The sequence below is a fragment of the Perca flavescens genome, chromosome 13, assembly GCF_004354835.1.
Source record: "Perca flavescens isolate YP-PL-M2 chromosome 13, PFLA_1.0, whole genome shotgun sequence".
NCBI classification, from domain to species: domain Eukaryota; kingdom Metazoa; phylum Chordata; class Actinopteri; order Perciformes; family Percidae; genus Perca; species Perca flavescens.
In genome coordinates this window covers 26,283,349-26,296,944 of record NC_041343.1, presented here as the reverse complement: position 1 = coordinate 26,296,944, position 13,596 = coordinate 26,283,349, and the positions used below count along the sequence as shown (strand labels likewise).

At 39.5% G+C, this 13,596-nt stretch overlaps 1 protein-coding gene across 1 annotated transcript in view; it reads left to right on the top strand.

The window, feature by feature from the left end:
- Positions 1-13,596, top strand: part of capn5b (calpain 5b) — a 53,272-nt gene that overhangs the window by 2,033 nt on the left and 37,643 nt on the right. The window contains exon 2 of the mRNA XM_028596148.1: positions 7,266-7,439. Coding sequence (XP_028451949.1) covers positions 7,275-7,439 — 165 coding nt within the window. The 5' untranslated portion in view covers positions 7,266-7,274. The remainder of the gene's footprint in view (positions 1-7,265; positions 7,440-13,596) is intronic.

Here is a 13,596-nt window from a genome sequence, read left to right as displayed (position 1 = left end):
TTAAGGTTGCCTTGCAATGCATAAAAACGAAATTCATACTAGAGGTGCAAATATTAATTGATTAATAGATTAGTATTCAACTATTAAATTAATCGGCAACTATTTTTGATAATCAATTAATCAGTTTAAGTTTGTTAAATGTGAATATGTTGTAGTTTCTAAACTCCAGTATGACAGTAAACTGATTATCTTTGAGTTGTGGACAAAACAAGACATTTGAGGACGTCATCTTGGTCCTTGGGAGAGACTGCTCAACATTTTTACAATTTGTTGACATTTCGTAGACCATACAACTCATCGATTAATCGAGAAAATAATTGACAGATTAATCAACAGTGAAAATAATCGTAAAACAGTGAAACAAGAAAAAGATACCAACAGGGACAGTCACAGAGTAGATGTGGTTTATTTTGTTTCTTATCTTTCATTGCATCATTACTACAGCCTCTTATATTCATGTACATTGTCTCTAATATTTGCATCATTCTTTATTTTTATCATCCTGCACCCAATGTGCGATTTAGCTGCTTAATGGGCACATGTAACCACTGGATTTGTTTATCCTTGTTCTTTTGCATGTCCTAGTGTGAGTTGACTTGTGCATGCACACTGTACATCGGTATTGAAATAATCCCGCCACACAGAAACTCAGTAGCCTAGAGTCACTAGCAACAACATGGCCACATCATACCCAGAATAAAACAGTTGAAGTAGCAGGCTCTCCCTGTGATGCCAGTGAGAGTGTGGAGGAAATTGTTTAAGTGTAGGCTGGCACACCATTATCCTCTGGTAATACGGCATCCCTGGATAAGTAGATCTTACTTTTTTTCTGCCCAATTGATTGGTCAAAAGTGCTGCCCAGGGCTAAACACTCTGGTCCCATTCAGTGTTGTAACACAGGAGCTGTCCATGGTACTGTTTTAGTTTGCTCTGTGTGGTTCTTACTGTAGATAAATGCTGTTCACAGTGCTGGTACGAAATTTTGCCATTCTACCATTATCAAAACTCTGTGCTACTGAGGTACATTTGCCAGTCTGCTGTACAGCACCATGCTTCAGCAGTAGAATGAGTCTTGAATGTTGACATCTGCTGAATAGCAGTTAACCCTGCTCACTAAGGCTAGCATAGCAGAATGAAGTCAGGGCAGTTTGCACTCTGAACTCTTTGTTCTTTTGTGTTGCAGCAAAGATCATAGACCGGTCAGGGACCGTGAGAGGTTTATTAGGACTGCTTTGGCCTCTTCCTTCACGACAGGATTTTAATACTGCTCGGTAAACAGTCAATGAAACACAAGCTTTGTACGCAGTCAGATATTAGGAGAGTGTAAGCATTATGAATTATTTGTTATCCTGGATCAACACATTGGAACTGAAGTGTAGCTTATTATTAATATACACGGCTAGAAACACTGCATTACACACTGGATTATTATGTCCACAGTGCTTCCATCTGGTGGAAGGGGCACTTTGTTTCCTTCTACTTGCTCCTCGGAGTATTGATTATTCATTGGAAGTCTTTTCCCACCAGCTTTTCACCTCTCTCCACTGCAGGAGCTGTCATTTCTGAATCATGACTCAATTGTTTTGGGGGCGTGGGGGGGGGGGGGGGTATCATCTGTCAGTCATAACTTCTTTAAGTGTCATTTCATCGTCGGCAGAAGTTTTTCTCCTCTGCAACACATTATTTCTCCTGTTTTAGCATGTTTTACACTTTGTCTGCCATTGACCGTTATCATGTGCAATGAAATGCCCATCATTAATGTACTGCTCTCACTCTTTTCCAGTTTACTTAAATGTGGTTATCAAATAATGTATAGCATGATGAATAATAGGAATGCCGTCTTGCCAACATCCCATTATGTCTCTCTTCTGTCTTTATTGCCCATTATCTCTGAAATGTCTTAAACAAACTGCCCACTTTCAGCCACTTTATGACTAATAGATTCCTTCCAGGCTCCTTTGGTTTGCTGCAGTCTCATTCTTCCTGCAGCGTGGGCAGTTTCGTATGTATTTTCACCTTATCCCTTTTCCATCTGTTTTGCTTCCCCACTTGTAGGAGAGCTAAAACCTTACATCATTACAGATCAAGTCTTCCCAAACATCTGTCTGCAGTCCAACAGTATCTTTTCCACATTTAAGCATCTGTGCCCACTCATATTACTGGTGAAAGTTTTGTGCTTTCACTTTGTGCTATGCTTATATCTTCAGTCTGATGTCAAGTGACATCATCAAATGTCACACAGCTCAGAGATGTTGATGTAGTTTACAATCTTGTGCATTAAATTGTGTGAACAATGAGCAACACATCTTAGGGTCACATAGGACTATTTATTTGTCTGGTATGAATGAAAAATGAAACAGTCGATGGTAAGATTTGTTCAATGATACAGTACAACAGGCAACGTCTAAAATACATTTCAAGACTTCTGTACATCAGACCTCTAGCTCCCACGGTAGAGTATGCGCCCCGTGTAGGCATAGTCCTTCGCAGTGGCCTGGGTTCGAACTCGACCCGAGGCCCTCTGTCTCGCCCCCATTTCCTGTCTCTCTTCAGCTGCTATAATAAAGGGGAAAAAAACTAAAAAGATATTTTAAAAAAGACTTCTGTACATCACATAGGGCAGAAACATTAAGCATGGATAACTTTCCTTTAGAGCGTGGCATCCCAAGGTGGTGAACAATTTGTTAGACACAGTTTAAAAATAATTGATCCAAAATAAATGAATCGTAACAGGAAGAACAGTGCAGAACAGGAGCGCCGATCTCAAACGGAGTAACGTCTGTCAGTTATTCAGCAGAGTTGGCATCTAGCTGGTAAAAGAAGTGGAGCATTTAGCAGTTTAAGAGCCAGATATTTTTCTCAAGAGGTGGTGGAGACCAAAATGGAGGTAAAAATATATGACCGTATCACAACTCCAAATGAATGCTGATGTTGCTACATGTCTGCTGGATGTGTAAAATGGCAACTGTTGTCCTTATTATATGTTAGATGTTGTGCTTATGACAGTGCCGTTTAAAACGGAAACATTGGATGATTGGGCGCATTAGAATTCCTTGGAAAATGGGAGTATAATACAGTATATACTGTGTTTATTCAGCTTTAATTCAGAGCAGTGCTTGTTGTGCTTGCCATAGTAGTAAAGGCATCCAGTGCAGCAGCTTCTCAGGATTCGCTCTCTGCAGGTAATTCTGTTGGCCGGCCACGGAGGCCAGATGACAGCATGGTTTTCCCCATTGCTGTCACAAGCCAAGACACCAGGCCATCTGTCAGATTTAGCTTCCAACTGCGACCTCATCATTCCCCCAGGAATTTACTTTATCACTCACTCAAGAGTCGGCTAGCTTGTTAATGCCTGTGTATTAAAGTTACTGGATATTTTCTTTAATTAAGGTCAAAGACTGCAGACTCAAGGCTGTGGTTATTTGTAACAACATAGACCAGATGTTATTTCAGACCAGCTTTCTAACAGGGAAGACGCCTTTATCCATGGACATATTTAATAATAGAGATAAATGAATACTTTAAAGTGCTCATATTAAGTGCTTCTGTTCCATCTTTGTTGGGAGTCGCACATGCGCGGTAGCTAGGTAAGGACTACTAGCTAGTCAGTTGCAGAGTATGAGGGCGTGCCACGCTAGCAGCTAGGTGAGCATTATCACGTTTTACAAAGTGACGCACATTTGTCTCTGAAGTAAAGGCTGGACTACAATAGAGTTGTTTGGAGCAGTTTGTGAACAGTGTTTTCTGTTGTTGTTGGAGTCCCTTTGGGGTGGACTTTTGGGTTTTTCACTTTGTAAACCTATAACGTGCACAAAAAGATATATAACACAATGAAGGAAAGGGAAAAAAGGATAAAGCATAATATGAGCACTTTAACTGGTTAAATGTGTATGATTACCATATTAAAGCTGATATTGAAATTTAGCTGTGCAGTTTTGAGTTTTATAATGCTGCTCCATTGCCAGTTTCACAGCCTGTTCTATTCAACATATCACATGAGTCTACTGTAAGAATTGGATCTCCCTGAATGTCAGGAAAAGTTATTTTCTAATGCCTTCGGGCTAATGATATTTGAAAGGTACTGTCATCAGATTTCAAGTTGCTCCTGTTGTCCTTTTTGATTGGGCGTCCCTTCATTTTTCTGCTCATTTCCTTTCCCGAGATATTAGATGTCATTGAGCACTGCTGGGAGGTGAACAGGTCAATTCAGCCCAATTAAAAAATACTATATTTGATAGTGCTGCTTGGTAGTAAATTTACATTAAGAGACTTCATCTGGATTTGGTTTTATTACTTTGCTGTGCTGCAGTGTGCCGGTTGGAATAGACAATGAATTTTAGATTATACAGTAATATTATTGGTAACATTCACTGAAAGTACATGTTGTTAATGTTTGTTCTTTCGTTTTTATATTGTTGCATGCTGTATTGTTCATTTGGTTCTGTGACTAATTGCTTATTAATATGATCTCTGTAAGATAGTTGAACTTAGATTGCTGTAATCTTACTAGGGCTGCAACCTGGGTTCTGCGTACTTGTGTTGACTATGAAATCAGCTCGCAGAAACCAGGTAGACATGTTCTTATTGCTTATTTTGTCTGAACAGTTCAAACCCCCAAAGATATTCAGCTTACTATCACAGAAGACTATATGAAAACCAGCTAATATTCTCTTTTGAGTGGCTGGATCCAGAAAAATATTTTTGCAATTTTGGTTCAAAATCTATGTCTCATGAGTCAGCATCAGTTGGGGCTGAAGACTACAAGTTTAAAATTGAAAAACTCTGGAAGTGTGGAGTTAGAAAGAAGTGAACTTACCAGGCCTCAGCAGCTCGAGGCTACATTAGCTGCTACTAGCGTAACACACCTCAATCTCTGTCCAAACTGTTGGCAGTTGAGATGTTTTGCGGGGTATGTAAGCACCACTCTTTGACAAGGGAGAACAATGTGTGGAATATACAGTTATAAGACCATATCTCTGGTTCTGCTGCATCGATTTTAATACTTTCTTCTAATCGTGAGTCCAACAATGTTAAAGTGCAATGCTAAATTGGTGGAGTACTCTTTTAAGAATGAGATCACACTGTACATATCATGCCCTTTACATCTGGCTGATATCTAATTGTATGCATTCAATGCATTCTGGGTGTATGTAGCCTACAGTGGGATCAACATGCATTTTTTTCTTGCTCTCTTACCATGCTTTATTACCAGGTGGGATTGGATGCATATGCACTGGTTCATCTGTGTGCAATTCTTCTTAAAAAAACGACTTAATGACTCATCTGAGAGCTTAGCAAGAGTTCTAGAGGAACGATCCCTCCTACATCGTCTCTCTAATGCCTTCCTGCTGTAGCACAGCGTCAGTTAGTAGCTAGTTGCCAGACCTTCCTCCACAGCGCTGCCGAGGAGGGTCTGGCTAGTCCACACAGCATTCCAGGATGGGAGAAAAGCGTTCACTGGTTTATTGGCATTCCTTTAAACCAATCACAATCGTCATGGGCGGTGCTAAGTACCGGACGGAGCAACAGGGCCGCAGCAAAATAGCCTGGTGAAGGAACTTGTTTTGGTGGAACTGTTTCTGGATTTAACCTGCAGAGATATGAGGAGTAGTTAACCATAGTCCTCATAAATCGACCGGAGTTTAGAATGCCAACACAAAGGAAGTGGAAGGTGACGGACATCCGGCCAAAAAGAGGGAGATCTGGGGGATCTTCCGGCGGCACCGGAGAAATCCCGTAAATGAATCATCGTTGATATAGACTAAACTGACACGAAACAGGCAAGATGAAGATCTGCATTCACTCATAATCCGACAATACGGCACCTTCCCGCGGAGGTGTGTGTGTGTATTTGTGCTTCAGAACTAACCACCGTACAACAATCTGAAAAGATAATTTTATACCTCTGATTTACTGCTTTGTTCAGCGCTCCCAATCTTTATTCACTCTCTAGATCACCCCTGCATTCTCTCTCTCTCTCTCTCTCTCTCTCTCTCTCTCTCCCCCCCTCTGAGCCGGGGAGGAACACCATGTGTAAACAAACAGCTGATGCTCAGTACATATTCTACCTTTTACAGTTGAAAAATAAACTCTGTGAACATATCAATTTCTTGTCATTTATCTGCTGACATATGAACAATGAGCTAATTAACCTTGAGGACAGCAGGCCTGTATTGATCTGCATGTAGATGTGGATTTGTCAAGCCTCTGACCTCTACCACTGCTTAAGATTTACAAAGGTGGCCTCCAGTGTCCTCATCTCCACAACCTGAAATTACACATTCAAATTAGGCAAATCTACCTAATCCTTTACCCTAATAACCTAATACCTGCCCAACCTGTGTTACAGTCAGTTCATGTTAATTTCAGAGGCAGATCTGTGCACTGTTAGGTTCTAATAAGGTCTTACTGTGATTAAGAGGACTCCTGTTAAAGCTCTTTAAACTGTTTACTATGGCACCAAACATTTTTATGTGTTCAAGCAACGCAAGTGCTGCTGTGAGCTGATGTTGATGAGGAAAGCTACAGCTGATACTAAATGACTACCTTTGTGTGCTTAAAATGTTACCAAAGATGTTAGGGATATATCATAACAATGAGCAATCATGTATGCTGGAGAGACACTATAGTGATACAATTAAATGTAGTCGAAAAGAAAGGTCTGTGATTGTCCCTTCAACAGTTAGTCAATAGTCAGTAGTCAATAGTTCCAGTTAGTTAGTTAGTTAGTTAGTTAGTTAGTTAGTTAGTTTGCCTCCACGCTGACTAACCAGTCCATCTGTATGCCCTGTCAGTACTGAGCTGATCAATGTGTACATGGCTCCTTTAATGCATAGCATTGATAATTAAGCCCCGGGGGGATATAAGTGAATTGACAGAATAATCATTTTGACCCAGTGAATCCAGGCTGTGCTCAAGGCAGCAGCACACATCGACTTCCTATTTCCACTGACAGCTTTCACTGTTAAAGTATTAAAGTCTGCTGGATTCTGCTGTCAGTCAGCTTTGTGTGTGTGTGTGTGTGTGTGTGTGTGTGTGTGTGTGTGTGTGTGTGTGTGTGAGTGGAAGAGCTGAAATGTAGGGATAGAAGTTGGTTTTAAAAATGCCAGGGGATGTTAGTTGTTGGAGAAAAAGTAGTTTTTGTGATGGAATTGTGTTTAAAAATAAATGCGTGAGTGAAAGTGCGATGATGTGATGCGTCTCTGTCCGTGTGATATGTGATATACAAGTTTATTCTGACTGGTCCTCCTTGTTGTGTCCTTCAGGGCTGCAGTATGTTCACTACAGTGAAGGCCTTCGAGGGGCAGCAGTACTCCACCCTAAAGAGGCAGTGCTTGCAGAGTGGCCTGCTCTTTGAGGACCCCCGCTTCCCTACCTTTGACAACTCGCTCTTTTACCAGGGCAACAGGATCGGACGTGTGGTCTGGAAGAGGCCTCGGGTAAGTTGGTTTGTGCAGTTAAAGAGTTTCAGCAGATTTTAATCTGATAGATATTTTTGGTTTATTATATCTTTTTAACCATCAAAAGGCCCCAAAATCTCCAAAATAGTTTAGTATGGAGGTAAGTTCATGACACAATTAAACCATAGCAGACTATGATGTTTATCTGCACCAGCACAGCTGATGGGTTCCCAAGTGCCTGGGACAACATGAAATTAGAAGCTAATGTATTTTTATATTTCAAATATAATATATTTAATTTATAGATTATAATAGGGATGTGCGTTTCAAGCAAAAAATACTATTGACTGGGAACTATTCGACCATTCTTTGATTATCCTGGATTCTCCAGGAACACCTTCAGCACACCTCGAGTATCCTCGTACTGTAGATCAGACCGGAGATACTATTCATGCTTGGCGGGTTTGGGGATCCCCTGGATGTTGTCACGGAGCACTTTGTGGTTTCTGCTAGCCATCCACAACGTTACTGCTGCATCGCTTCCTGATTTCCCAAACTACGGAGCGGACCGAGGCCAAAATCACAGAACACGAGCGCGTCAATCACGCGTCAAAATAATTAGTGCAGGTCAAAGGAATTTGCATTAACTCCTTATTTTGACAGCCCTAATTTTTTATTTTTTTTTTATTGTCAAATCATATTGTTTACTCGGGGCTCGCTGGCAAATGCTTTGTGGCTCGGTGGATGGGGACCCCTGCTTTAAACCAATCCCAACTGTCCTGGGTGGCGCAAAGATGATGCAGCGACGGTGCCCTTGCAAAATAGACATCATTGTGACATCATCACAGCAAGAGGGACATGAGAGACGCACCGGATGTCAGGCTCAGCACTGTACATCCTGCCTGCCAGACTAATCAGTGAGGCACTGTTGTCAGTTAATCAAAATTGCCTTAAGAAATATGATAATTTTATGCAACTTGGCATACAGTAAATGGGGAGCAGTTACTGCACTTTTAAAACATTCACATCAGGGAGCTCTCAGAGCCAAAGGTCCCTTTATGAAGCGAGTTTGATGACCTATGACTAAATAATTCACAAAATAACAGTATGTCAGTAGTCATCAGTTGTTGTTCCACTCCACTCTTTAGTCTTTTTGTATAAGGCGGTACTGTGTGTATGTTTCAGTGGCAGATGATATCAGATGCAGGGCCTCAGGGTTTAGTGAGCTGACTCCCCTGCCACTGTTATCCCCCTCACACAGCAGGCTGTGGCTCTGGATGGAGTAACCTCCTTCTGCCTGTGTGCCGCTACAGCAGCAACAGCAGCGTGCATTGCCATGGAAACTGGGTCACACAGATTATGTGTTTTGGACTGTGCTGATGTCAGTCATGCAGACTGAAAACTGGAAGAAGTCAAGAGGAGAAAAAGCAGGAGGAGCATCCTTTTCATTTTTGTCAGGACACGATTCATGTCAGACATTGGTTTATGTCAGGAGGTTAGGAACCCGAAACAGGAACACTTCAATTCAGCATTTTTATCGAAGCACTGTGTGGATTTCTATAAATATCCAGATGTAGACGTACATTTCCGTGTCACTTTCAAAAGACTCTGGAAAATGTTCTTCTTATTAAAAGCCTGCCAGCAGCAGTCTGATATCAGCGAGTGGACGCTTAAAAAAACTGAATCATCCAAACTGGTAAATCTTCTCCATGGATCTCAGCTCCCTGAGAGACTTAACATTTTTAGCTCATACAACTTCTGAGTCTTTAGTCTCCACCAAAAACCTGGCAGTGCTGTTTTCTGACACTTCTGTTAACCCTATTTAATCTCACACGATTAAACCTGAAATAAATTACAAATTACTTTAAAGGTGCCCTGCCACACGTATTTTCATTACTTTTTGGTAATGTCTGAAGTTCTACCATGGACTCTGTAACATTTTTTGTGGAAGAAATGCCTTGGTTACCTTGTCTCAAGCCAGTCTAGTGGTACAGAAAGCCTACAGGAAGACTCAGCTTGATTTCTGCCAGTTCTTATTAATATTCAACAAGCTAAGCTGTTTGAATCTGATTGGCTAACAGCTAGCCAATGAGAGCCTGGCTGGGCGAGCTAATGAATAATACTGAGCTCATGCAATATGATGTCAAACTGACCAGCTTTTGTAATTGGCCTGATTTCTTTTCAGTGTCTAGAGCTGACAGAGGAGATAGCAGTTCATTTTCACATTCACAACACATATGGACCTAACTATGGAGTTATATTACTGCCATTAGTCAAGAGTGCATTATTTCAATTTGAGAGCATTTCTCAATTACGTTCAGATTTCTTGCTCTCACACTCAAATAGTCACTGCTCGTGCTTAGATTTGCTCGGTTTGTGCTCAAACTTTCTGCTTAGACTCAGATATGTTGTTGTTTGGACAGATTTCCTGCTCTCAGCTTTGAACCTTCTACTCGCACTCAGGCTGATTCTGCTCGTTTGCAAATTTTCTGCTCTCGGATCTTTCCTGCGCGCTTGGATTTTTTTGTATTATAACCCTGCCAAAAGTCAACAACCAATAGAATGCCAGCTGTAGAGTTGACCAATGAAATGATCCCTGCCCCGTTGAGGGTGCGTTCACTTTACGTTAGAACGTCTGTTGAGGGCGGCTGCACTGTAACCGATAACTGTAACCAAGTTTATATACCCCTGCGCCGTTCATTGCTTTATTATAAGTATATGTCAACAATGTGCACAGAATGGTCGACGCACTTTCACCTGCACCCATCAGGAAACGGGAGAAAGCTTTGAAGTGGGACATATGAAGTTATGTCCACAACTACGAGGGTGAGTAACATAACTTAAGCACCTAGCTAGCTAGCTAACATATGGCGCTAGCATATAGCCTAGCTTGATGTCCATAAACAAATAGATTTTCTTTATTGTATAGCTAGATTGAACGACATATGACGGACTGTATGTGTATATGTGATGACCTCACTTTGTATTTTTTGCTCGTTTGGTTAACCATGTTCCTGGGATTTGGCTGATTTTATGTTAGAGCCAGTAGTAGAACCTAAACTGTAATATAACTGAAAGAACACCAGAAACTGGATTGTTTGTGTCAGTTTTTGCATCACTGTTGTGTTGTTCATCAGAATTTAGTCTTCATTCCTTCATATAGCATTAGTCTGAAAATGATGAATTCATATCAGTGTGTATTTTGTCGTTCATTCGATTTTCATTTCATAAACCGGTATTAAAAAACAACTGCAGCCGGGACATTCTAACTCTTAACATGAAAAAGCTTAATGTGGTTTAATGTACCTAAGCGATGGTCAATGTTTACCAAATTTCTCTCTCATATTGCTACTCATAACCACTGAAAACTGTCAAAAAATCTAAACCAAAGTCCAATTATTATGGACGTTATGTGACTGATAACTGACTGTTTAGTTACATTAAACAATGTTAAGCTTTTTCACGTTAAGCGTTAGAATGTCCCAGCTGCAGTTGAGGGAAACTGTAGCCTATAACTTCCTAAGCGACTGATCATCCGTTTTTTGCCACCCTTTACATAATAAATATGGCTATGAAATAGAACATGAAATACATAAATGAGGCAATACATATATAGGCATTAGCTAGTCATTATAGTTCAATAGCCTAAATACATATGTTTTACTTATATTTATTTCAGGGGACTTTTATTTATTCCGTCTATTTATATTTTATATTTTATTAAGTTTTGTTGTCTCACAGACTCTGACTAAAAGCAGCAGCAAGCCTGCCTGGCATCAGTGCATCATAGCATATCACTGCAAAGAAAAGAAAATATGAATAAATCACAAGCGCAGCAGATTCCCAGCTCAGCTAGAGCGGGTAACGCCAGCGAACCGCAGGGACCGAGGTCACAGGGCGGGTGGCTACCTGCTAGCTAGGTGCAGCAGCAGCAGCTAATATTAGAATATTAGACCCAGCACCGGAGTTCTGATCCCCATGATCTGATCCCGAACTCCCGGTGACTCTCTGCCAGATCAGCAAGTTTAACGCAGCAACAGAAAGTTTGCTGGGATTGTTAACGGTGGCGTAACGGTACCGTTACAGCCGTGAACTGAAATTCTGTTTCCTCAGTCAGCTGGTTCGACTCTCTTTGGGCGAAGTTGTCTGTGGCGGGAAGACACAGAGAGTCAGAGGGAGGCAGGGAGAGAGGGTAATAAATACATGTGACATTATGAAATAAAATTCCCCCCAAGCATTATCAAGATTACAGGTTTCCAAAGTAATTTTAGCCTGGGCTGAAAGCAACACTGGTAGGCTAGGCTGGCGCTGTTGCCTTGGAAATGACAACATCCGGTCTCTGAATATGAAAAAACAAGACTTTTTTCGTTTCTGTTTTCGAGTGATTTTATTTTTGTTATATAAAATAGAAAATGAAAATCAAAGCATATTTTAATTTTTTTTAAATTTTAATATTTCTCCCATCCCCTGTTGACCATGAAAAGGAAAACATGCCTTGTATTTCAATTTCAAATGTTGTATTTTAAAACGAAAATCAAATAACCATCGTTTTTTGTTTTTCAATACCTGTTTATGAAATGAAAATCGAATGAACGAAAAAGTACAGGGACCTTTTTTCATTTCTATTTTCGAGTGTTTTTTTTTTTTGTTATATGAGATAGAAAATGAAAATCACAGCATATTTTAAATTTCTCCCATCCCCTTTTTATCATGAAAAGGAAAAAACGCCTTGTATTTCAATTTCAAATTTCATATTTTAAAACGAAAATCAAATAACCATTTTTTGTTTTATAATACCTGTTTATGAAATGAAAATCGAATAAACGAAAAAGTACACGGACCCAGTCTGTTAAGTACAATTTCACCACTATAATAAAACAGATCTAGAAATGTTATGCTTTATTTGCAACTTAAATATGTTATTTTTTTAATTAATACAAAGCAAACTGAGCAGAAAAGAACAAGTGTTTTGTTTGTTTGTTTTTCTTCTTCTAGGTGTGACTGAAGTACCCCTGTTGTAATATAATAGTAAAATCATGTTACATACACTTATCATTTATGTTTCTTGCTTAAATTCACAGCGTGCACAACCAGGCCTGGGAGAGAAAATTACTGATATCCACAAAACCAAATCAGATAAGGTAAGGTATGTATATATATATATATATATATATATATATATAGTAATGATGTTAAAGAAAGCTATGTACACCTAATATCTTATGTGTTGATGTCTATGAATTTGTCTTTAATAGGAGCATACTATACAAAGACAACAGTGGAGAGTTGCTGGATCTTTCTGTTCTCAAAGTGCCAGAGATCTACAAGGACTTCACCCTTCTTTCTGCACCATCACCTGCATAATCAAAGTGATAAAAGAGAGAACAAACTATTGTTTTCTCTGTTGACATGAATAGGTGCCTGTAATGTCTGCTAATATATTCAATCAATTCATAAATAAATGTTGATAAGTATCACTGATATTTCTTAAATCATTGTAGTTTTTCAGAGCAATAAGATACAGATTATTAAAACCATGTTCATATTTGCAACAAATTAAAACCCTGATAAAGGCAAATTGTTTTTTTCATTTTCCATAACATTTATAAAAAAAAACAGTACAATTAAATTGACCAGAGCTGACACTTGGTAAATAGCTTTAATTTACCTTGTCAAAACAATGAGTAATTCATAACAAATTGCACAATATTTGACACAAAACCTTAAAAGTGTATTGTTCATACAACGGTGAAAGCAGAACAATTTGCCTATAGGATTTACTGTAGCAGGAACATTGATATTGGCAAACAGATGACCCAGTTTAAGGTGAGTTTGTGAGCAGGGTTATGAATAAAGATAAGATAAGCCTAGTGTTCACAGGTTGATTCAGGTATTGCAACACAAATTAAGAATAATTCAATTAAATATGAGGTATATACAACTAGTATAGGTTTATAAATTGACTATAAAAGAGCAATTGAGGTTAAGTTATGAGGTAGTGGTAAGTTAAAGTGATGTATAATCAATAGCATGGAGTCAAGTCAACAGTGTACACCAGAATAATATATACTGTGGTTAAGTAATGATACTTAGGGTGTTTTCACACATGAAAGTCCGAACCAAGGTCCGGACCAAGGTTCATGTATTTGTTACATTGTATACATTTGATCCGGTAAGTTGTGGTTTCACACTGCAG